Source organism: Gobius niger, assembly GCF_951799975.1.
Source record: "Gobius niger genome assembly, chromosome: 17".
In the NCBI taxonomy this organism is placed as follows: Eukaryota; Metazoa; Chordata; class Actinopteri; order Gobiiformes; family Gobiidae; genus Gobius; species Gobius niger.
In genome coordinates, this window is record NC_136868.1 from 27,125,465 (window position 1) to 27,151,348 (window position 25,884).

The 25,884-nt window shown below is 42.3% G+C and overlaps 2 protein-coding genes across 3 annotated transcripts in view; both read right to left on the bottom strand.

The window, feature by feature from the left end:
* On the bottom strand, positions 1-18,167 carry myo1f (myosin IF). 2 transcript variants are annotated; one of them, XM_079574637.1, is made up of 29 exons: positions 17,972-18,167; positions 17,728-17,864; positions 13,994-14,122; positions 12,850-12,939; positions 12,659-12,753; positions 12,484-12,571; positions 12,322-12,411; positions 11,467-11,598; positions 11,260-11,394; positions 10,295-10,427; positions 8,587-8,783; positions 8,395-8,475; positions 8,217-8,303; positions 8,040-8,126; positions 7,709-7,876; positions 7,409-7,494; positions 6,043-6,124; positions 5,859-5,965; positions 5,604-5,702; positions 5,364-5,508; positions 4,959-5,073; positions 4,716-4,885; positions 4,466-4,611; positions 4,069-4,215; positions 1,587-1,735; positions 1,448-1,510; positions 1,158-1,368; positions 469-629; positions 1-121 (listed from the first exon to the last, which is right to left on the bottom strand). In XM_079574637.1, exons 2-29 carry the CDS (start codon positions 17,728-17,730, stop codon positions 45-47), a joined length of 3,273 nt encoding a protein of 1,090 aa, XP_079430763.1. In that variant the 5' UTR covers positions 17,731-17,864; positions 17,972-18,167; the 3' UTR covers positions 1-44. The 2 variants fall into 2 exon arrangements, with proteins under 2 accessions (XP_079430763.1, XP_079430762.1); XM_079574636.1 differs by lacking the exon at positions 17,972-18,167 and having other exon boundaries at positions 17,728-17,936.
* A 1,561-nt stretch (positions 18,168-19,728) lies between these two features.
* Positions 19,729-25,884, bottom strand: part of adamts10 (ADAM metallopeptidase with thrombospondin type 1 motif, 10) — a 31,782-nt gene continuing 25,626 nt past the window's right edge. The window contains exons 19-26 of the mRNA XM_079574635.1: positions 24,538-24,618; positions 24,128-24,291; positions 23,935-24,061; positions 23,449-23,578; positions 23,166-23,370; positions 21,600-21,776; positions 21,090-21,258; positions 19,729-20,882 (exon numbers count right to left, since the gene is read on the bottom strand). Of these exons, the coding sequence (XP_079430761.1) occupies positions 20,773-20,882; positions 21,090-21,258; positions 21,600-21,776; positions 23,166-23,370; positions 23,449-23,578; positions 23,935-24,061; positions 24,128-24,291; positions 24,538-24,618 (1,163 nt within the window). The 3' untranslated portion in view covers positions 19,729-20,772. The remainder of the gene's footprint in view (positions 20,883-21,089; positions 21,259-21,599; positions 21,777-23,165; positions 23,371-23,448; positions 23,579-23,934; positions 24,062-24,127; positions 24,292-24,537; positions 24,619-25,884) is intronic.

Genomic DNA, 25,884 nt, shown 5'->3' on the forward strand with positions numbered 1-25,884 from the left:
AATTAGTCTCTCAAAAATAAATCCATGAGCGACTTTGGCTTAGATCAAATCTTTTCCACATAGTTCCCCGGGAAAAGGCCTTCTCTTCCTTTGATGCGGCCGGTCCACCAGCCTGATGGGTCTAGAGGAGGAAAAAAGAACATTACCAGTATATAGATGATGTGAAACTCAAGGAAGTTGGCTTTTGCATAACACTAAATGCAACAGTGGATCTTAAAATGCCTTCTCTTCTGACATTACTCTGGAAAAGCTTTATTCTTTGGTAGTTTAAGTCTTGTATTACTTGAATTTTCATCCTAATTTAATCCTCTTTTAGTCTTGCCAAGATATGGGCCTCGTGGTTCACCCAACCCAAGACAAGGATTGAATTTGACCTAAAACAGGCAACTAGACAAACTTCATGTAAACCACTACTAATGCAGAAAACACTGAAACGATCCTTTAGGCCAGTGTGTCTGTGACACCAACCTTCCTTGAGCAGTTCAAAGACATCATTGGCGTTGAAGGTGATCTCGTCAGTATCCTGCCCGATGTACTGATACAGAGCTCTGCAGCGCGGGCCCACAGGAGGGGGCTGGGGCTTAGGGGCCGGAGGGGGACGCTGGCTGATGCTCCTCGTTCTCTGCTTCCTGTAACAGTGTTAACCCAAACACAGGAAAGTTATGAGCTTTTGCTTGCGTCAGTCCTGTGTGTAAACAGTGAGCTCAGGAAATTCTCTCCATCTCTTGTCAAAGTTCTTGATTTCATAACTTGAGTAAAAGTACAGATTCTACTGGTTTAATATTATTCTATTTTGAAAATCATTTGAACAAACAGTACTCAGACGCTATGCAAACTTTTATGAATATTCAAAGCAGCACTTCAACCGGGAGCAATAGCCTGGGCAGGAGTGGTTATAACTTATATGGTTTGAATATTTAATGTCACAATAAAAAATGTGTTTTGTATTTTGTCCAACTGTTGTTGCACTACATTCTGCTATTGCTAGCTTCAGACAGGAAACAGGTTAATCTGCATATCCAGTCACTTTAAAGCCATCGGGCAGCAATGAGACTCCCTTCAACATGTCCCAACACTTCCCTGGTCTTGTTTCGGTGACTAATGCCCTCGACTCCACACCTTGCACCTCCCGGGAAGTTTCTATGTCCCACTCTCACCCTGACATGCCCTGGTCCGGGACGTTGAGGAAGTCCATGTTGCCCGGGTGTTGCTTGATGTGGGATGGTGCTCTCTGGGTCCTCTGGGGGCCCAGCTTGAGGAGAACGGCGCTGGGGGGCCGGGTCTGGTTGTGTGGGGTAGAATAAGTGACGCTTTCGTTGTGATGGGTTTGAGGGGCACGGGAAAACTTGGCTGCTCCGTTCTGGTAACCTGGGAAGACAGAAACAAAAAAAACATATTAAACAAAGATGAAAAGAGTTCACACAATCTTGAAGCATGTTGATGTTACCTCTGTTTGGTGTCTGAGTCCTTCTTCCACCGTGACTTTGTTGGGCACTTTTTCGTGTAGGCTCTAGAAAGTTACATATTTACAGAACAATTACTCCAACATTCACTTGGATTCGACAAACAACCTTCCCCTCACTCACTGGAGGATTTGGGCAGGCCGTCTCCTATGGTGATGGTGAGCGTCTTTCCTCCGGGTTTGAGTTGGGCCATGTCCCCGGGGCCTCTCTGGAAGGCCAGGACACGGGTGCCTCCTCCGCCCCATCCCTCCTTCTTCACCCTGAACTCAAGTCTGAAAGGAAACACGGCAGAATTCAAAGCAGGCACAACAAGGTTTAGTTCAGTGTAACCCCAAATGCTAGAGCATGATGGGGGAATTTGTGTCTGACTAATAGTTTCTCCGCCTTTATCTAGAACTGAGAAGAGTTTGTCATGTCAAGACATATTATAACCTTGTTTGAGGGCGACAGTGGTAGAGTGGGGGTGTCTCATGATCGGAAGGTCAGGGGTTCGAATCCCACCTCCTGAAAGTGCACACTGTCGCTGTGTCCTTGGGCAAGACATTTCACCCACATTGCCCCTAGTGTCTGTGTACTTTGGTGTATGAATGAGGAGTATGAATGGGTGAGTGGATCTTTGCTGTAAAGCGCTTTGAGTGCCTAATGAAGGTGGAAAAGTGCTATATAAGTTGGGACCATTTACCATTTGTTTCATTAATAGCAGGTTCCCAATCCAACCCGACTTCAGCATCTCAGTGAGCTTTGTCATATCCTAAGCAGATTCTATATTATACTAGCTGAGACCCGGCCTTCGGCCGGGCCTCGCTAGTCTCCACATTTGATATTCAGAGATTGTGAGTGACTACAAAGAAATGGCCAACCCGTCACACAGTTCAGCTGTAGGCCAGTGGTTCCCAACCCATTCCAAAAACTATGGCCACTACAAATGAGTAAAAGAATGAAGGCTCAAAAAAATTTCAAACAAACTGCAATTGGAGTGTTTGATGCACCCGTGCTCCTCTCTTATAAAGTACGACAATATTTTCGCTAAACTTGGGGAACAGGATTCAAGAGACAGTGTGATAATTATGGATAAATATTAGGGGTTCAGCTTTAACAGTTTGGGTCACGGTGCAGGACCCGTGGTTTGGTCCATCACGGTAGTGTACAATGAAAAAAAAGAATGAGTAGGTTTTGAACTGAAATAGCCTAATGATCGTTATTAGACAGTATTTATAACCTTACAATAAAATTGGCAATGCTTTCAAAGCTGCTTTAGAATCAAATGTACCTCTGGGCTCACAATACGTGAAAGCAAAATAGAAAACAAAAGGTACAGCAGCAAAGTAAAAAAAAAAAAAGGGAAAAAAACTACGCAGTGCAGGCCATGCGCTCGTTAAGTGGTTTCATTTTCGCTTTGACTCACACGGAGGAGAAATCAGTCGGAACAGCGCGTTTGATTAGAGGCTCGTGTTTGAGCAGGTTGTGGGCACGCATGCACACGCACACACATACACACACGCACACATCGCCCTGTTTGGATGCGCGCACACGCACGGCAGTCAGATCGCGTGCACTCGCGTTTGTGTGACAGCGGGTTGTCCTCGGACAGCAGCACCGCGGTCCATATGGACCCGTGGCCAATGCCCGCGGCCGGTGGGACCGTCACGTGGGGGCCGGCCGCGGATGTCCACGCACACACTCAGTACTGTCGCCAGGCTTCCTGGTGTTCCGAAACGGTCTCCCATCCCAGTCCTAACCAGGCCCTTCCCTGCTTAGCTTCGGAGGAACGGTCTCCCATCCCAGTTCTAACCAGGCACTTCCCTGCTTAGCTTCAAAGTCGGTATGGGAAATAAACATGGCGGCGCCCAGGCGGCGGCCATTGAGATAGCGTTTTCTATAATAGATTTAAAATCAAAACATTGCAAATACCCTATAAGATGCACATTTCATGGGTTTTTTCACTTCTAACTTCACTACCGTTTGGGCCCATAGAGGAGAGGAGGAGAGGCTCAGTGCTAACAACATCTTTGGCCTTTCTGTGTGACTGAGCGCACGCGTAAAGACCAGACAGGCACGCATCAACTCGTCTAAGCTCAGGTAAGAACATATCTCAGTATGGAAAAACAGTGGCCTGTTCCTTTAATATGTTCAGTCTATGCATGGTAAATGGACTCTTATATAGTGCTTTTCTACCTTGATCAGGCCCAAAGCGCTTTACAGTAAGGAACCAGTCACCCATTCATTCTCTCATTCATACACCAATGTACACCAAGACACTGGAGGCAAGGTGGGTGAAGTGTCTTGCCCAAACACACAGACAGTGTGCATTTGTGGGAGCTGGGATGCAATAAAGATGTTGTTGGATATCATTTATAATTTTGTAATGTCACAGTTAATGCACACACTTCCCAGCCACAGTTCAGTGTGTACAAATAGTAACAACCAGACTTTAGGACTGTCTTCAAGTGTGAGCACCCCAGTGTCCCAGCAGTAGGCTGTTTGTCAAGTGTATCCACTTGCATCCTGTGCAAATGGATACATGTGCACAAAAGGACAACACAGGATTTAGGTATGACAGAGAGCAGCCTCATGTCATGTGTGTATTTGCAAACTGACACTCTACCTGTCAGCGAAGGAGATGGTCAGCTTCCTCTTTGTCACCTCCTCGTATCGTTTGGACAAAAGGCTGAGGAACTCGGTTTTGAAATTAGATTCCAGCAGGCTGTCGTATTGGCTCTCGTGTAGAATGAAGAAGTCGTCCTGCCGCGTGCTACAGATCCAAGAAAAACACACAGCATAATCCACAGAAAGTGCATATCGAACAATTAGCTATTGTTTCAGTCATGTATCATGATTTGACAGTGACAAGCAAGTCAGATGTATTTGGAGGCAATGGCAGTTTTGTGTCTATATGGTTGAGCTTTACTGTTCCAATTCATATCATGCTAATTTGTTTTCTTTACTTCTACATGGTCTGGGAATTCAACCGTTTGGCAGTGAGTCAGAAGAGTCCGACTTACCTTAGAGAGACTCCACTGATGCTCCCAAACTCTAACTTTCTCTTCAGTACTTCCTTTATTTGACCTTTGTCTGGGCCTTTCTTCTCCTTCTCTCGTCCAATCAAGTAGATGCCTTTGGGTGTCAGAATCAAATCCCTCTTGATTGACTAAAAAACAGAAGTAGGAGGTGAAATCACACATACATCTGGAGAGGACGTTATTCAACTGCTAAATATCAATCAATTTATAAAATGTTACAAATAAATTTCACCTTAAACCTGCGGTCAAACTTGTTGACAGAATCCGCAAAGTCCACCCGCTCCCTTTTTGCCAAAAACTGCCGCAGTTCGGGCTTTTGTTCCAAGCCGAGATAGTCCCCGACAAAGTTCCGATTGATGCTGTTTTTCCTCCGCTCTTTAGAGTTGTATAGGATGTCCGAGGCTGGGTACAGCAAGCACACCGGGACATTTGTAAAGCTGATATTTCTCCTGTAATGTTTGTGTTGGTAACTCACCCTCCTCTCTCATCTGCTCGTACTTCTTCCTGGCAATGTAGCGTCTCCAGGATTTTTGGATAATTCGGGCGAAGGTGTCAAACTTCCTTTCTCTCATTTCTTCAAGAAGGAAGAGCTATAAGCAGGGAAATGGGAATGTGAAAGCCCATATGGTGTAGAACAATGCTTTGGGACAGTTGGTAGGCCAAATTCCACATAACCATAACAAAACACATAAGTTATAACATAACACATAACATAACACATTGTGTTAATTTATAGTGTTTCTATTTAAGAAATCGACATTCACGCAAGAATTTAGAATAGCCCAAAAATGTCATTATATACAGGCCTCTTCCCTCTCTTCTAAATGATACATTAATAGGATCAAACAGAAGGGAATTAAACGTTAGCAGAATCCCTTACCGACTCAGGGTTCTTGACAAAGACCTTGGTGCGTCCCATCTGGTACTGGTCAGTGTCCATGTTGACAGAGCGCAGGAGATGCAGGACACCCTGCTGCTCAGGACCCCTCCAACTCGGCCATGTCTCCGCTGTCAGGATGGCATATCTGAGAATACAGCAGAAATACTTATATGTATGTTATAATAAGTGTATTTAGTTTTTAAGTGAAATATCCTCCAGACGGTGTTTTTCCAAACTGACCTCATTAGAAACTTATTGAACACTCGTCGATAGGCAAACCCAGCTCTGCGGACTCGGATGTTTTCTCTGAGTCCCAGGTATTCCACTTGATGCTTCGCTCTGGAAACAAGATTTTTGAGCTGAGCATATTCTAAGATACAAAACACCACAATCTGGAATCTAATAGCTGAGGGTGTTTAACAATGCAGGGAATTTCTTCCAAATAACCTTGGCCTAAACACACGTCAGTAGTAGTTTTTGAAAAGTGTTGCTGACCTGCTCTCCTCCCAGTCCTTGGGCCTCTTGGTCTCGTTGGGTTTGATGCAGCGGATGTAGTGAGGAGTGCATTTCATCAGGGTGTTCACCAGGTCATTGGCTTGTTTCTATAGGAAATAATGGCAACATGAAATGTTATGGAGACAAGAGTATAAAAACATTCCAGTGGAGACTGAAGTTTTACCTTGATCTTAGAGCTAGCTGTGGTGGGCCTGCCCTTCTTATCTGTGTTGAGGTTTTCAGGAAATAAACTACAGATAAAGGCACTGTGGGGAAATGCAATTGCATTATTGCACAACATACACTAAATATATCAGATAAGTCTTTAAAAGCAGGGTCTTGCACTTTTTTCTTTCCTCCTGTGAGTTACAAACTAAAAATGGTTTGAGGATCAAGCAACTATGTGACTAAAGCCAAGTACTCACAGTGCATAGTTAGTATAAAGATTATACATGTATCTACACAATCATACTTTACTACATTCATCAGCATGTTTGCAGATTCAACGTGAAAGGAAAAGATTTGGAAACACCTTTTCACGCCACCCTTGATACACTGTACCTGCCAAATTTAGTGCATTGTTTTGGGCTTTGTAACAATCTGCAATAACGTGTACCAATGTAGTATATGCACGGTGGAAAATGTGTATCAGAAGTACATCATGTACTATGACATGTGTAGAGGCAAACCGGCCCTATGCTGGTTGCCTCCTGGCTGCTGAGTTTTTAGGGGTTCCCAACGCGTGTCTCCACAAATCACTCCAATATTGTGCTTTATTGGCCCCTGTGACCAATTCCTTTATTTTTGTACACAACATAAGATGTCCACATGACACGGTAAGAAACAGTTTACCTCAAAACCAGCCGCACCTGGGACACTGATTAGGCCCCTTTTGTAGGGAAATCTAACAGTCAATAAAGTTCACCAGCGCCCCCTACCGGCTGGGAGAAAGGTGCATTTTGGCTCCTACAACATGAGACCCTAACCCTAACCCTAACCATCTAAGGTTCAAGTACATTGTCCATCCATTCATTTTCTTCTGTTTTACCCAGGGCTGGGTCACGGAGGCAGCAGTTTGAGCAGAGACTTCCCTGTCCACTCATTATTACACTGTGCGCCTCCAAATTATTAACAACATTATTCTGTTCAAAGTTATTACAGACTTTTACACAGCACATTGCATTGCACTAAATTGTGTCGGTACAATGGATCGATGGTAAAATAAAATATTACCAGTTATGAATGTGACTTTTTGTCAATTCATCAAGCCTATGTGGAAATAAAGAAAACCTTTGGGGAACAAAGTGGCAGCTCCCATGCCACAGATTGGAATGTAGCTATACATTAACATGTTAGTGACTATTAATAATATAATGCAAGAAGAACCAGCACAGTGTCATATTTCCCTGCCAAAGCCGAGCCGCTTACCACACAGTATGCAAAACAAATCAAACAAACATAAAGCAACTATTCAATCTATTTTTCAAAGCTGATTCTTTTTGCAATATGAACCTACGTTGCAAAATGCAATGTGAATTAGTGAAACCTACTATTCACTGCTTTGCATGAGTTCGATGAGGTCAGGAAACAGCACGTCGCGGTTTCTTTCACAGAAGCCAATCACATCATACGACACCTGGGACAGCACAGGCACATGAGCAGTGGCTCAGGATTGAATGGGAATTATACATTGAAATAAACTAAGCAACAAATTTCCCATGAAAGATATAAAAAAAAGTGCAGAAAAGAGCCCCAGCAAATCAAGTGGAGGAAGTAAGTATGTAAACTGGTGTGGATTTGAAACCATTGAAATCAGTGCGTTGTCAGGGGCTGAGGGGACAGACTCTGACCTTCCCGGCGTAGTGGTGGATGACGAAGCCTGAGTTCCAGCTGTTAAAGTGCTCATGAGTCCCCACGGCCGCCTGGAGCTTCTGCAGGAGAGTGCCGTCTGCCCCCTCTCCTTTGGCGTGCATCGTGGCGCACACATCGTCCAGCACAGACATGATCCCGGGAGGGTTCTGCAGGGAGACAGAAGTCCAGATGTAAACATGACAGAGCTGTATAGTTTTTAGTGTAATGCTTAACGGTAAGGTCGGTATAATTCTTCTTATATATAGTTAAGTATAATCACAGCATATGGACAACAAATACATGCCAAAGAAACTTAAAGTGAATTCTTACCAGTTTATTTTCAATCAGGTCACACACTATTTTGTTGTTGAAATACTCAATTGCCGTCCATTTGATTCCTTCCTGCACATATTCCTCCTAATAACGGGAAAACACTTCATTCTTACACTGTTCAGTGGCGTGAATCCGGCAAAGTCTATACCGGTGCATGACGAAGACGATGTCTACCTGCTCAGCCTTCAGAGTCAGCTCGATGAAGATTTGCTGCAGTTTCTCATTGACAAAGTTGATGCAGAACTGCTCAAAGCCGTTTTTCTTTTGAGGAAGACGAGACATTGTGAGTGTTTGACAAACTACGAACACGACGGCTAATGTCTGACTGCAGCGATGTTACAAACACACTCACCTTGAAGATCTCAAACCCGTAGATGTCCAAAACGCCAATACTGAACTCCTCGTGCGGCTTCTGTATGGCTCCATTTATGGCCTAAAAACACAGATGGAACTGATTTGTAATGGAGGCAGTTTGAGCACTGAAATGGTAAGAATGAGTCTTTGATGATGAATCTAAAATAAAAATCTATCAAATCTGCTGTACCTCTACTAGGTAATCGAAGAGCCGGGCGTACAGGGCCTTGGCCAGGGCGTCCCGTGTGTAAGTGGCCTGTTCTTGGTTCAGGGTCACGTTTATGGACTCGGACTTGCCCCCCCACTTGGAGTCCATCTTCCGGCTGGTCAGCTTGTCCTGGAGACGGCTGGGGTCGATGCCCAGGAGATATGCCGGGAAGGCCAGCACTGCAAAAGAGAAACGTCCTCTTGTGATTGTTCATTTGTTTCTGTGAATTGAATTGAAACGTCCTCAACTCAAACCAACCCAGTCCAGTTGAGGATTTAAGCTTCACCACAGTATTTGGGTTGTTCAGTTTTGCTTGTACTTGGGTAGAAATATTTCAAAGTAATGTTTCTCTCACTTGTGTAAATCTTTTGACTACTCTACCCACCTCTGCACATACTAACGTAGGCCATTCAGACCCCCCCTTATCTTCCCTATGCAGGCAAATCCTTGAACTGCACGAACACGAGAGCAGTCAAACGCTCTCGCCCTGAAGGTAAGCACAAATTCTGTACAGCCGTCGCATTGAATTGCTAAGCGACCAGCGCGGAGCCACCATACAAACAACCTAGTACCAATTAGCCGCGAGTTTCTCTGGGGAAAACCCGCAGCTAATGCCCAACTCGTGTAGTCAGCTCCCTGAGGAGAGGCGCAGGCCAACAGGTGGGAAGATGTACGACAGGAGAGGAATCAGTTTTGGTGCTCGATCTCCCATGCATTTTAATGAGGATCCGTTACATGGCACTTATTTTCATGTGGCATAACAATATGATCAGACTGTGAAATAAAGTCTTCAATGAATTTACTGGGCTTTTTTACATGAAACAAATACTGGCAAAGTTGTTCACCATCTGGCCCATAAAAAGGCAAGACACTTCACGTTAATAGAGAATAGCATTTAATTTATCATTTATACTGTTCATACGGAAATTAGATTTTAAACTTGTGGCAGCAAAATCTCAATAATGGCTAGAGCTTAGTTTAATAGTGCAGGTCAGATCCCAGCTTCCCCCACCCTGGACACAAACTGTTTGACCCTCTCCCCTCAGGCAGGAGGCTACGGTCCGTCCAGACCAGAACCTATGAACCGCTTTGCCCTCTCTGCCAGCAGACTCATGAACACTAAATAACCTGCTCCTGCCATTTGAATGGTTATATTTGCACTATATGGTTTTTCACATGTGTCGTGTACATTTTGTATATTCAGGGTTTTGCTTATTTTACAACATCCAATGTATTTTTTATCCTATTTATTTTATCTTATTTTGCCCTTATGGACTTATATTTTATTGCTACTTTATGCTTCCTGTTGAGCAATTGCACAAACATTCCTAGTTTGTGAATGTACCTTCACTGAGAATGGCAATAAAACTCATTCTGATTCTGTTTACATATTAGATAATTTAGTCTTAAAAGCTCAATAAATCAGGCATAAATCAGGGATAATAGATACTGAGATACTTAATACAAACCCTCAATATTAAATTCATGTTTGGCAAATTTGGCGTCTGAATGCTTGTTCTGTATTGTAAAGCTGAGTCAGCGTGATTGATGAGGTGATTTTTCCTTAGTTTGTCTAAAGGTCTGGGTATTGTTTTTACTATCGCTCCACATTTTTGCCTCTGCTGTGCAAAGTAAATATTGACCCGTTGATATGACGCAGCATTTGTATCTGGGTGTGTGTCGAGCTCACAGTCGGTGCTCTCCACTTGGCCGTAGTTTCCTGCCTCGATGAAGCTGATGTTTCCCAAATGGAGGATCCCGGCGACGATCTGCAGCACCTGAGCCTGGACGGGCCCCGGGATCCCAATCACCTGCATGGCCTCCTGCGGCCCCCAGGCACACCACAAATACAATTACATAGGGCTGATTGTCTCATAAAGGGAGTTCCAATACAATACAATAGTTTCTTGTCTTCTTTCATTAGTCATCACCAGTCAACTCCAAAATATGACTAAAACATGACAAAACTTGACATTTGAGTTTCAGAGAGATTTCAGAATTTTATCTGAAACCAATAAACACAGAAAAACTTTTTAACAACTATTCCTCTGCAACAAGTTGGCATACAAAGCGAATGCCCTTCTTGGTTTACATGTAAAAGTTTTCTCAAAAATCAAAACAGCAGGGACATATGAGCCAAAGAAAAAAAAGGCAAAATTCACAGCTAAAAGGTCCCATGTTTGATCCCCGGCCGGACGGGGCCTTTCTGTGTGGAGTTTGCATGTTCTCCCCGAGTCTGTGAAGGTTTCCCCTCCACTTAAAGCATGTACAACAGGCCAGAATGAATGTAGTGAGTGAGTGAGTGAGTGAGTGAGTGGCAGGAGCCGATGGCACAGACTGGTTGCCTCGTTTCCGTCAGTCTACCCCAGGGCAGCTGTGGCTACGATAGTCCATTTTACCATCAGTGAGTAGAGTATGGAATAAATGAATAATGGCGACAGTGTAGCGCTTTGAGAAACTTGGTAACACAGGCTTGTAAAGCGCAAGACAATTGTAAGCCAATATTAGTATTAGTTTGTTTAAATGCTTTCTGTTAGAGTTACTAATGCTTAGCCAATAACAAAGCAGAGGTGTAGGAACACATTATGTCATTTTTTGTAATATAATGGCTTAGAATACAACTTCACACCTAAAAGCTGTACAGTTTGTGAGTACCATAGTCTCCTGGAAGTCTTTGCTGTCATTGGTCCCATCCACCTTGTAAGTCCCAGACTGATTGAGGTAGTAGTAATAGTCTGGGGTCATGATGCCCAGGCCTTCTTTCTGCTGAGCATTGGCGCCCTCTAGCAACTGTCAGACAACAGCACAGGGGATGAGCACAGGACTCTGGAGTGCATTTACCCAAGATCTTTCTGTTCTGACCTGATAATAAATGTGGAAGTTTCTCTCGTTCTCATTTTGGCTCACCACTCGGGACTTTTCCAGCAAGAAGTTGGAGATTTTGCCGCCATCAGGTTCTCCCCCTCTGCTGAACTGAATTTCAAAATATTTCCCCTGAAAGGCATAACAAAGAAAGTATGTCATTGTTTTGAAGTAAACATTATTCTTAATTTTATTTTGTTCTATTTGTCTAGAGCTCTATGACTGACACATGGGAAGGTATTACTAAGCGCACACGCATATTGAAGAGGTCGGACAGTTTCCCCTTACCAAATGCATGTGGTTTCTACGTGTGAAAAGATGATACTGGACGAGCAGTACCTCATCAGCTGCACCGAATGAAACTACAATGATTCAGTCTGTGTTTTGCAACTCCTTTTGGCAGTTCTTGTTATTCCCACGTTAGGCATCATGCAGTATTAGGCATTGGTTTGGAATCTATTTAAAGGTAGGGTATGTCGATTTTTCTTTAGTAGTCTGCACAATAGTCTGTGCTTTGTTAATGTGGGAGAAGATCCATGAAATATGTCTCTATACAATCATAGAAATAAAGCTTGTTTTTTCCCCCTATATTTCCCAATTTTCCTTCTTTCTTGGTTAAGATTTTTGTCCTTCTGAAACATTACCTACAAGCCACTGCATAGGTAAACATTCTCAAAATCAAGGGGCTCTGTTTGACCTAAACACTCACATGTCCGCTGTCCCCAAATGAGTGCTTCAGTAGTTAACGCATTTCAAGAAGTTTATACATTTACATACAGGAATGGCAGCGCTAAACATGTGCTTGTGTCCTCAATATTCTGCTCAAAAGTCAGAAATTCAAACAAGGTGACTCACAAATCGACTCGAGTTGTTGTTGCGGACGGTTTTGGCGTTTCCAAAGGCTTCCAGCAGAGGATTAGACTGAAGGATGATATCTTTGACATGCTACAGAGGAGACATTGTTACTTAGGAAACTATTTGACAGCTAAATAAATATCCAAACACTTTCATCTTTACCTGAACTTTGGCTCCTCCTCCTGATACTTTGGAAATATAGCCCATGATGTATTTTGCGGCCACAGTCTTACCAGCCCCACTTTCACCACTAAAGAGACACAGTAGCAGGCATTAACAAAGCACACTGAAGTTGCTATGGAAATGGCGTCCAAAATTCATCAGCCTTTACACTCACCTAATAATAACACACTGGTTTTCCCCTTCAATCATCATGTTTCTGTACATATTATCAGAGAGGGCGTAGATATGGGGAGGGTTTTCGTACTGGGCCTATAGGGGGAGAGGAGTTTTGTTATTATAGGTAAATAAAAAGTAGTTATTCTAATCTATTAAAGATGTGGATGACAGATATTACGGTTTACTCACAGCTCCTTGGTAGAGCTCGATCTCCCGGTCGGTGAAGTAGGGCATCTGTTTGAATGGGTTCACTGAGATCAGCACCGGGCCAATGTAGGTCTGTACAGGCATGTTAAAGGAGGCAGCGCGACAATGATGACATAAAGGGCCCCAACACATGACCTTGTGGACTGTGTGTATCCCATAGTGTATATCCCATCTTATGTCATGTTTTTGGTGTATGTGCTTTGCATTAACTTTAACCTGACTGTATTTCACACATATTCGTTTGTAAGGCACATTGAGATACATTATGTATGAAATGTGTGGTATAAATAAATATGCCTTGCTTGTTTAGAGCTACAAAAATGTAGTAATATAAAATGAATGGACACTAAAGGCCATTCAGTGTCCACTCAAAGACAACACTTAATGTTGAGGGTGTTTTTGTTGAAAACTTTTACCTGGTAACAAAAGAATGATGATATATTTCGGAATCTCGACACAACAACTCTATTTGCTCCAGTAGATTTGTTGATATTTTCAAATTCAAATAATCTTAGTGGAAAATCCGTTAAGATGCTGCATCTCATTTTCAAGGGGGACATTGAGAGTGTAGTTTGTTATATATTGAGCAGTGAATTTTCTCTGCTCTTTTATTACTAACTTATTACTCAAAGGCCAAATATCCAAATCACCTCTAAAAAAAAGTTTGTTACTGCACAACAATCATGCAATTTTGGAAATTTTAAGCAAGTAATGCTTTTCCTCTTTTTAAAAATGGAAACACTTTTTTTCCTAAAATTAAATTTGTAACATTCGTCATTGTTTCCAGTCATATGCAGGAATTGTCAATTACGCATCCGGATTATTGGACATTTCATACTAAAAGCTGCTGTGGTAGTGCGTGATAAATGCCGTGATGTCAGTGGCTACTGCTTACCAAGCAATGCTTCTACTAAATTTGGTCTTGTGTATCAGTTGGATAAAAAAAGACGGAAGTGAGCTGTTGTGACACATACAACGCAGAAGAGGAAGATGTGGATTTTATAGAGCTATATTTAATGCCCTTATTCTCCATCTATGTTTGGAATAAGGCAAAGCCTAATTTCAAAAGAAAACAGTGCTAGTTCTAGGATGTGGGAAAGCACTCGACCCTAGGCAGTCAGGATACAAATATATAGTCGTCCATGTATCGCTTCTTGAGGTTCTCCACGATGGCGTCCTCGCTGATCTTGGACAGCAGCACCATGTCGTCCACTCCGCTCTGTTTGACATTCTGACTCTGCCAGTGGTACTTGGCCTGTAACGGACGAGAACACGCTTTCATGAGCATTAAACATGCATCAGAATAAAACAGTGAGGTTAGTGTTGCAGGAAGCGGGTAGTTACCAAGCAACAGGTCAAAGCTGAGGTGAGCTCATGCTTAAAATGGTCTAAGGGGAAATAGCAATATCATCGGCACAGAAAGCCTCACAGCTGATGTGCTACCTACAGTGTTCAACGCTGATATCTGGCAGGGCATTTATGCACTGGCTAATAATACAAAACAACGTATTGTTTTGTATTGATCAATTTTGGGGACAATTTTATTAACTTTATATAACTTTATAAAGCAAACATAATATTTTATTTCATTTTTATACAGATGACACTCAAAGTTACTTCCAGTTAAATCCAGTAACATGAATTGATTGATCGAATGTGATATAAAGAATTGGATGTGTGAAGTTGAATTCTGATAAAACTGATATTCAGCAAACTTCAATCAGGTTGTTATCATATAGAAATATTGCCAAAAAAAAAAAACAGTTTTATCTTTTAGAAACCATTTGGCACACTTTTATTTAATGTTGTTCGGACTATTGTAACAGCCTGTAAAGCTGCCTTAGAAAATCTTCAATAGTGTGAGTACAGATTCTGAGCATGTGCACATCACCCCTGTTGTAGCATCTCACCCCTGGTATATGTTTTTAAATAGATATTAAAGGTTGATATTAAAAAGTTGATATTTGTGTGTATTTGACCTTGTAGTGACCCAGTGGCTGTATGAGTGGTCAGCATGGGGCCTTTCCATCACAGTTAAGGCGCCCTGTGTCATGATCTGCTTTCTGCTGCCCTGTTTCGGTTTGTTTTCTTGTGTTTATGTCCTTGGTGTTTTATTTTGACATGTTCTTTGTGATTTTCTGTTTGACTTCCCTCTTGTTAATTGCCTGTCCCGCCCTAATGTGTCTCACCTGTGCCCCGTTTCCTCATGTATTTCTACCCCTGTGTTTCCCTTGTTCTTTGTCAGTTCATTGTCTTCATGTCCCTGTCTGTCTGTTTGTTTTTGCTCCTGCTTTATTTTGTCAGTTTCTTGTTTGGACTTTTGCACTTATTAAACTAGTTTTGTTGCAGTATGCATTTTGGGCCGTTCTTTTCTAATTTTAAACCGTGATGCCATGCTGACCACTCATACAGCTGCTGAGTCACTACACGGTCAAATATGCACAAACATCAACTTCCTATTGGTTTTTGCATTAAACTCTAAATGGTCTGGATCCAAGCTATATTTTAGACCTAGGAAGGAAATATGGTCAAATTCATTATTTCCTTAAAACACTTTTTTTTTTTTAAATCAGAGACCCTTTTCTGATTTTAAATAACTTTATTGCTCTTTTTATGACAAATGTATTTTGGAGGCTAGGCGCTCATAAGCGTATTGCCTCAGCCCGCCCCTTTTGAGCAGATTGTATATTTATTTGATATGCTCAAATAAATAAATACATTGCAAATCGTAGGTTTTAAAGTTTATATTATGATGCTAAGTTAGCTTGGGACGACATTATTCCACACAAAGTGCATCACCGGCATAGATTTTGCAGTTTTTTGTGATGTTCATTCAAGGGCTGACCACTTTATTTACTATTAATCAGGAGAAACAGGCAATATATCCTACTTATCACAAATCCTCAAAATTAAAGCAAAAAAGCCATTGCACTGGGGCGATACAATGTGTTCCCAATCCTTTGTCAACAGCAAGCTGCTGAGATGTAACTGCATTGCATTGTTTATAGCACTACCAACCTTCAACAACCACTGTTTACATTTACCCGGGTAAAGCCCAAGACACAGTGATAAATTCTTGACAGTTACATGGGCAAAAATGGACAATGACAGGAGGAAACCTTGTTCTGTGGCGTGAACTGCCAAACCATCCCAGGGCTTACAGAGTCTATCAAACCAAAGTCTCTTTCTCTCTTCAGAACCTCACATAATGATTGTCAGTGTGGAGATATGGAAGATTATAAATATGTGATACTGTACTAGGTCTGTGGCCATTTTTATTTCTTTTTAACTTGCACCAGCTACTTTAGCTGCAGCTGGCCTGTAGCTGAACATGGCTGCTAATATGTGCCAATGGCATCTGAGAGCAGGGGTTCCCAAACTTTTCAGACTGTGACCCCCAAAATCACCAGACCAACAACTTGGAATCCCTTGTAAAATATAACTAGCATTTAGAATGATTTCAGATGCAAAACATTTAAAATATGGTTCATTCATGTTTACTTGGAAACTATAATTGAATATTTGACCTAATTTTACTAATATACAATTTTCACACACCACATTCACACTGGGAAGCTGGGAGTCGAGCTTTTTCCAACTAAGGACACACGTGCAGTGGCAATGGACAAGAGCGCTCGCCCCTAAACCAGTGGCTTTACAGTGACAGCTCTAGGACCTACGACCTTTGTGGCTAGCCACGATTTTTATCACTTTGACCTCAATACTATAAAAAAACACCTTCCTCAAAGAGTTCTAATATATGAGTTTCATAAACTCATATATTAAAAAATTAATCCACAGTAACTTTTGGCAACACGGCTCCTGAGACCCTTTTATGGGTCTTGTCCCACCAGTTGAAAACCATAAATCAAATTACTATAACCTAACCTTGACCTGATCATGACCTTGTTGCGTCTGATTCTGGGGTGAAATGCTCTAAATAAACGAGTGACAAATGGTCGTTCCCCACAACAATAGCGAAGAATGTTTGAAATATCCTGGGTGTAAAAGAAAACACAAATCTTTCAAAGTCAGTAGCTCAACATCCCAAAACTAGGCTGATGCACAGTTTGAGGAAGCATTGTGACAGACTGCAGGCCTCTTGGTCCACTTCCTCCTCTGACACCTCACTGCTACTATTGTGAAACTTGACTAACTTTGTACATGCAGCCTGTTTCCTGCTGATGCCTCACAACTCTTAGCAGGTCTGCTTTGTGCTCAGACTATCCACAAAGACCATATCAACTTTAGAAAATGACAATGTAAAGAAACACAGCAAGACTCAAATCACTTTCTGGCTGTTGTTGAAACTTGAAATATGAATAATGGTTTTCTCTTTTGTTTTCTCACTAGTTCTAGCAACTGGTTTACCCTTAATAAAGAGGAAACTGATGTATGAAGTTGTGTGGGAGCTTGGTCTCTCTGACAAAACCTCACTTTTAATATGCAACCACATCCCTATAAGGTCAGTAACAACTGCTTGTTGCTATACAAGAGTGCCATACATTTATTGTTACGCAGTGTGCCCAATAGAAGATTATTCTACCTCAACAGATGATTATTACTGCTATTGTAAGGAGACAGAGTGTAAAGCATGAGGACCATACTGTAAAACTAAAGAATAAGAAGTTAGATCAGTGTTTCCCAACAGGTGGGTGTGGACCAAAAGGTTTCTCACAGAATACATAGAGTTTCAATGCAATTCTTCAATTTTGATACATTGTCTTGCTCACATACAAAAGGTGGAATGGATTTTTAAAAATTACAAAAAACTTTTGTGACAAATTTCTCAAAGTCAAAAACATTGACATCTTGAAATTTCTCAATCTCAGAGACAAATCAAGTGTGTGAGTGACATACCATATTGCAAATTGTGCTTCCGTTTTCCAGTCTCCAGCCCGAGAGCTGCAAAAGGGTCGTCACGATGCAGCTGCGGATGCTCTTACACTTCAGCCATTGGAATGAATGACTGTACAGCAGCTGCAGCAGCCTGTCACCTACAAGCCACCCAAGACAGTATTGTTAAAAGCACTTCCTCTATCTCCCCTCGGCAGCAGCAGTGGTCTGAAACAAGAAGTGTTCAAAAGCACGGCTAGATACTCACCAAGCAACGCGCTGTCACTTCTCCATTAAAGAACGTGTGAGGGGGGGTATCAAATCAGTGAGTGTGAGCGTGTTGTGAACAATAAGTTTGTTGACAGCGGGAGCACAAGTGACAATTAGCCGCCGCCTGTTGCCAAATGATGGTGTTGGGTTCGAGCAGGCCAGGTCTCCACCCAGGCTGTGGTTAGTTGAGGTGCTGTGCTGAACGCCCATAATAACAGTCACATGCAAAAGTACTGAAACTGACTGAGGGAGGACAGATTTGGCAATCAGACGGGGTTAAACAACTTCATAAAGCGATGTGACACTGGAGGAACTCTCTGTTCAGTATTCAATCTGAATACTTAACAGAGGGTTCTGTATTCAGACCTATTATATCAAAATCCAAATATAAATAATAAATCATATAAATGATATTGAATCTGACATAAGGCTTCACTTCCCCCCCACATAAAAACAACAAAAAGGAAATAGTTTACAGTTCAGGGACAGGACATCCTAAAACAACCTGTTAGTGCCTGTTGAGAATTAGGATAAAGTTAATAATTTAAAAAAAAGTCCACAAGGGTCATCTTTATAAATATTTTTAGACTTTGTTTCCTGTCTGGACAAGCAGTTTTTTCCCTGATGCAACATTCATGAGCGAGAGCTAAATTACATATTGTATGGTCTGATAATTGAAACTACATTTGTCAAAACAACAATTCAACTCATTTAATTAAAATGATCTGTTAAAGAGAAGTACATGGGTTCATTTCAATATTTAACAACATACAGTACAAGTCACCGATAGATGTTATTATTGTCGACAGGAACAAAAAAGATGGGTGTGTTGTATTCTGCTCATGAGGTGCATGAAAAGTCCAAAGTCTTGACAATGAATGATAAAAGGTACATAGTTACTCACCACAAATAAAACAGTGTCTGGGAAACTTGACTGACAAAAACAGACTATTTTGTTCAAATTCAAACCAAGTACGAAATGAAAAATAGCACCATTTAAACCAAAGCACCACAGAAAAACACACACAAATATAATGGAACTTCCCAAAGAAAAACAAGGAAATGGCGTGAAGTAATGTAGAGCAGCTTACAGTTTGTGATGATGATTTGAGCTACAACCAACAAAGCACTTCTAAAAATACAGCATTAAACCAGAGGGGCACTTTGCTAAATGAGATCTTTTAAATGAAATGTCTAATCATGTGCTTCGGTGGCACACTTCCGGTTTAGCAGTAGTAAGAGCCATAGTAATAGTCAAAAATACTGGAGCATTAAATGAAAATGCATGACTGCATTGGTACACCATTTAGAAAGAGATGAAGCAGGAATATATTGTAAAAGTCCCTTTAAGTCACAGGAAATGATGTTTTTGTGAGAACAAAAGAATTGATTAACCCCTTGATGAAGGTCTGCTGAGCCCTGAGGCTCTGTTCAGAGCATATACTGAGACTTCCCAACACAGGGGTCCAACCACAAACTGTCTGTGTGCACTAAAATGTAAAAATGTAAACATGAACGCATGAAAGTCCTGTAAACCTGCAGCTTAGCCCTAAATGACATATGGAATTTTCGAGGTGTAAAGTCGACAACAGTTGATGGCATACCTGTCAAGTTTAGGATTTGAAAATACAGGAAATTTTCCGGTGCCCGCTGCAAGCCGTCTCATCAGCCCAACCAAGCTCCAAGACTGGGCCGTCTTGGAGCTTGGTTGGGCTGACGAGACGGTAGTTTCCCGGCCAAAACAGGACACTTGACAGCTACGCAACCTCGTGACAACTGCCACTCAGGCTTCTCGCGGTAGGTAGTTCTCGCGAGGTGAGTGACAGAGGTCAGTTCGGAGGGGGCAGAGGAGTGTTTTTTCTTATATTTCATTATAATATGGGAAATTTACAGGACAAAACTAATACGGTAAGACAGCGGGAAAGAGGGGGAAAATACTGTAGCTTCCTGCCAAAACGGGACACTTGACAGCTATGGTTGATGGTGAAGTGATAAACCTTTAGCATCCTCATAGTTTTGATACTGATCCATGGTCACAACATGGAGCTTATTGATCCTTCCTCTATTGTTGATAGCTCATAGAGTATATATTTGATTTGTTATTGATATGACTAGATCCTGAAGATCTGTTCAGGAACCGAACGTCTTGGAGCTCAATGTAATTGTTTCCTAAAGCATTGTGAAATGATGCCAGAAGACGACACGAAGGCAGAGTTTGTGACCTCAGACCTACAGCTCCAGAGTATTAACATTAATCAAGGCAGACCAAACGCAGTTTTGTATAGCTTCAAAAGCACTCCATAGTGCTGTAACATTTGTAACAAATATTAACACTCATTCAACTGACTGACTAACCTTTGTGCAAAACGGCTTCAGCTAAATAACAAGGACTGATAAAATCATTGAACTATAGCATAAAAGTGATCAAGTAACAACAAACCCTTTGTGAAAACCTTAAAAAATCTGATAACTAAACAATAAAATGATGTAGATTCTCAGTCATCCAGGTGGTTATTCAATCTTTAACATTAAAACAAAACAGAACGTTGTTTTAATGTTAGAAGACTGACTAACTAAAGACAAAAACAATTAATAAAAGGACACAATAAAAATAGTAGCACCAACGATTACTACTTCCATATTTTCACTAACTCCTAAATGTAGCAGCTCTTACAGGCCAGCGCTGTCCACTTGCAGTCAGTGAAAGGCCCGTGTGAAGAAGTCCCACTGTCTCAGGCCAGTGCTCCCTTCACAGAGTCAAGGGTCCGGTGGGCGGGGCTTATGGAGTCTCAATGCAGGTCAGTGCCCCTGGCAAGTTTTACAGCACATCTGTCTGAAATACGGCCGGCTGCAGAACTTAAACCTGAGCACCAGGGGGCAGTAGGCCACCGTGTTCACATCTTTGCACTCTGCAAGTAAAACAGAGAAGCTATTTAGAAATGTACTTCAAGGAGTTTAGTAACATTTATAAAGTTGAGCTTCTGATGGCGTCACAACAATCTATAATCATGCAGTGTTTAACTCAGATAGAAGTCCTAGGTTTACAGGCTGTAGTGAAATGCTGATATGCAGAGTAGGGCAGTGACGTGATGTTCTCGTCTGCATGTGGTGTGTACCCTCTGTGTTGTCCTCGGCGATGATGGGCAGGCTCAGGTCACATTTGCTGCGGCACTGCTGCATGGCGGCTGGGCGCAGGTGCTCCAAACACTCGCTGGACGGTTGACCGGTGTGAGCTAGACATTGGACCGAGCGCATCTCCTGTCCCAGGCCACACTTAGCTGAGCACTGCCACACACAAAACAATACAGGCAACGTAACTGACCTCCAACTATTCTAGTTGATGGAGTTTAGCCTATTATTCTACACGACTGTGGTAAAAGTAATCAATAACATTACTACATTCTGCATGACAGGCAACTAGTGACTAGTGTAATACATTCAACCATTATAAATAATAGCTGGATTTAGAAAGTACAAATTAGATTATAACGTCCATATGAGATTGATACCGATATGTAGGTAAATAAACCAATGTACAGCTGTTTGAACTTTGAACGCTGCACAGAACATAAAAATAACATTTTAGGAGCAGAAGTCCCTCATGCATTGGCATGATTGCGTCATACCTCTCCCCAGGGGCCAGTGATCCACAGTGGGGGTGGGCAGCGCTGCAGGTTACAGCGCACTCTGGACGTAGGGCGTCCCTGTTTGGGACAGTTAGACTCTGGGAGGGTGTCCTTGCTCTCCCCGCTCTTACACAGGACAACACGGTGCCGGTATCCCGGACCACAGCTGGGCGTGCACTGCAGACGGGCAGAGATGGACGGTGCCGAAGGGTAAAGAACATTGCACAGAGACAAGGTCAGGAGGACACAAAGTACTACAGTCTGCAGAGGGCAGTAGAGCGATGAAAGTAAATGGAAAAAGCATTTTCATTTAACAATTCAATTAGACATGTGCATAAAAATAATAAATAATAATAAGCCCAATACTTTATCCTGAAGGCACATTTGTGATTTGTTTTTTCCTTTTTTGCATCGTGATGTGGAAAACGTAACCTAAAGCCATCGCTCCTTCACCCACAGACGACAAATGACTGTGACTAAAATGTCAATGTAGGTAAAATGCAGAGACATCAGTTTCATGGCTATCTTTGTCAATGTGTCCATATGAGCGATCGCCGGGTCGTCACGTCAAGGGGATACGGTCGGCAATTTAATGTATTAAATAAACAATACTAGTTTTATGATGGCATAAACAATGCCCACAAACATGGCATTACTTCACTTGGACTGTAACAGATCAGTAATTTAGTAAAACAGTGTTAGAGGCCTGGATGCATCAGCTGTTTGCCTGCCATTCACCCAAATATCTAGCGAAAATCGCGACAGTAACTGCTCATATTTAAAGGGGAAAGAACAGCAGATTTGGTCATTTCATATTTGTTATCGTGTTCCTTTGACTGATGTGGTTCAACTGGAGCAAAAACTAAGTCAAGGTCAGTGATAAAAGAAACGGCCAAAGTAATTCCCCAAACAAATGTGAATGTTTGTCTTTGATTGAAGCAGCATGCGCAGGTCGATGATGTCTTTCTGTTGTGGCTTTGTTCAGATGGATAAGTCTTATTTACTGCTGACAGAGGCCTGTGTTTTTAGTCTTAGCTGGAAAGAAAACAACTGTTGCTTCATCTTGACAAATAGCACAAACTGGAGAAAATCCCGGTAGATTTTGCAGAACAGGCAGAATGTACAGAATGCAGCTAACATCTGTTAATCAAGCATCATTCCTACAACGGCTGTTTGACTAGAGCCAGGGACACAACATGATTTTTCACTCATTTGAATGACTGCTTTGGTAGTCCGTGAGTTTGCAGAGGTGGCCTGAGCAGCGCCACAGAACTTCCTGCAAACTTGCACAAAATGTGCTGTTTTATGCCAAATATTACACAAAATCTAAAATTGATTCTAACTTGCTATTTGTAATGACGAGTGCGAACAGCCAAGCACTAAACTCTCCACTCGTCTGTGTAAACTGCTCCTGTGGCACCTTTCCAATTAATCAATCAATCAATCAATCAATCAATCAATCAATCAATCAATCAATCAATCAATCAATCAGTAAAGCGCTATTCACGTCTCAAAGTGTTTTTACTTCTGAACAAAAACTAAGCCAAGAGAAAGCATCAATCATACCTCGGACCAGTCCAGGGCCAGCCACTCGGGGGGGCAGCTGTGGTTACTGCAGGGCTCAGTGAGGGAGGGCCGCGAGAGGGTACAGGCTGAATCATCCAGGACCTTCTCCTCTGATGCAGAAATCCTCCTTTTACACAGAACCTCCCGAGTCCTCAGGCCGCCGTTACAGCTGCGACTGCAGTCTGACCACTCCCCTGTCCACCAGCTGAACCAACAGATGCACGTCACTGACGGCACTTATGCAGCAAGGACAGGTGACCAGATGAAAGTGAAATGAGCTTACGTTGGGGAGCAGGGCTCAGTGTTGCATGTCCTCCTCCTCTCCTTCGGACGGCTTTTCTTGTCACAGAAGTGGTTGCTGACGACTAAGTGGTCTGCCTGCTTCCTACACACCACCTGCTGCAACTGGAACCCTAAATGAGGACACAATGTGAAAAAGCGCGATTGTGAATGCGCTGCTAGAATAATGGAGCAAGAGATGTTGCTGTTAAGTGGAAGAACATGTGATACAGCCAATGAAACGCTCCCTTAGACTTAAAAGAAAGAGGCAGATGTTATTTATGACCTTGTGATGTCTTTATTGCTTTATATCTTTGGTGAAACACAGGAAGCTTTGGATTAGACAAAGCCTGCTGCTGGTCTCACACAGCGTTGGAGATCAAAGTGGGATTGTGTTCGACAAAACACTATTGGTTTAAAAATAAAAGTCTTTCGGCATTCAGCGAGATGATGAAAGCAGTGTCAGAGCAGTGATGTGGAAAAACTGTACCTCCAGCACAGAGGGCCGAGCAGCGGGACCAGGACGTGTAGTGCCAGGCGTGTCCGCTCAAAGGCTCTCGGTTTATGGGAGGGTTGAACCTGTAGTGGATCCCGGAGTTGACCTCCCGCACGAGCACCTGGACATTCACACTGTGTTTAAACAGAGCAAAAACAGAAGCGACAGCCGCTGCTCAGCCACTTACCATGACAATCAGCGTCATGTTGGTCGGACCCAGCGCCTCGAGAGTCTCTGGTCCGTCAGTGGGGCGTCTGTAGTGGAACGTGGTTCCAGCGATGTCAAATCTGCGCGGGGTGTCGATGGTCAGCTTCCCATTGATAAAGAACTGGTCACTCTTACTCTTCAGCACTGGGGCACAGCACAAGGTGAATGCAAATATAGAGTTGCACGGCACTGCGCTCGATGTGACCAGTGGCAGGACAAGGAACTTTCAAAAGCCTCTATGACCAGACCAGGTTCTCGATGCACATGAATTTGAAATTGGTCTATACAATAATATCTAGCCGGCACCTGACGAGGGGTTTTCCCACAGACTAATCAATGGACCTGACGTTAACCTTATGGCATACCATTATTGACCCTGGCGCTGCTTACCCAGGTAGTTGAGGGAGATATTGAGCTCTTGGATGTGGATGAAGACTGATCCTTTGGGGATTCGCACCACCTCCTCATACCCTGCGCCACACACACACACAAATAGATACAAGTCAAAGCAGGGGGAGTGTCCTGTTGCATCAGCGCTGTGTAAGTCTATGGGACGTTCAGCTCACGCTGCAGATTCCAGATACATTCCTGGGCAGAGGGCCTCCAGACATAGACCAGTGCCAGACTTCATTCGCTCCAGCTGTTTTGGCCTGGGCCATTTTTCCTCTTTATGTAGGCAGCCTGCTTATTATTGTTGATTATCATTTTTATCTGCTTTTCTCAACATTATGCTGCTTTTAACAAACAGAGGCTCTTTCTTAGAAGGACAGTGTAACTGTATAAACAAAGCCGAAAGCAGGAAAGTGACATCCTACAAAAACGATCAATTTCACCAAAATCAAAGTGATTATTACTCTTTAAAATCTTGAAAGAGCTTTTCTTAAATCATAATAGAACAGTTTTGCTGAATGCTTGTATGTCTCATGTACATTATTAAGTAAAATATAACCCACAAACCGATGGGAATCGCCTTTCTCAAAACACCAGATCCAGAATACACAGAAACACAACGACCAGAGCAAACAGGATCACTCAAAGCTGCACAAGTGAAACAAGACCAGGACCAGGTACTGTACTCCTGATGAGGGAGCAACGCCAAAGAGCTGGAGTGAACCCTCCATTATGGAGGAATCTGTTGATTAATCAGTTGATTATCATGAAAAATCTATTGCATTTCTTCAAAGAGACCATTTATGGCACAGAAATTATTTCCAAACTAAAATCATCAAAACATTGATAGTCGACTGAAATAAAGATTAGGATCAATGTAATCAATATAACTTCTGTGTCCTGGTATACATTTTTCCAACACGGCTTGGCAAATACAGCTGTTGTTTGGAGTGGTCTGGACTGTTTTATCTTGAACCAAGTAAACTATGTGTAAACAACACTCAGCTCCACTCAAAATACGCATTGTAAGGAAACATGACATGACAACACTGTTAGACATTTTGAGGGCACTTGAGATTTAAACTAGACTTGAAAAAAGCATCAGTCCGGTCAGTGAATAGAACCAAAAAGGTCCCACAGAGCTGCACACAGACTTATGACACATATAGGACTCTCTATGGTAAATAAATGGCTACACAACATGGAGTCCTCAGTTTGTCCCTGAAGCAGGTGCATTGTAGATTTCTAACATGGGATTTATTATTACAATAGTACCTGAGATGCATCACTTCACATCTGCAATTGACAGTAAGTTTTGAGTGAAATTCTTTACAAATGACTGCTGCT

Coding starts and splice junctions, on each gene's coding strand:
- myo1f (XM_079574637.1), bottom strand. Junction 11,395..11,466: donor ACTTCCACATTTATTATCAG/GTCAGAACAGAA, acceptor GTTGTCTGACAG/TTGCTAGAGGGCGCCAATGC. Junction 5,966..6,042: donor CAGCTAGCTCTAAGATCAAG/GTAAAACTTCAG, acceptor TATTTCCTATAG/AAACAAGCCAATGACCTGGT.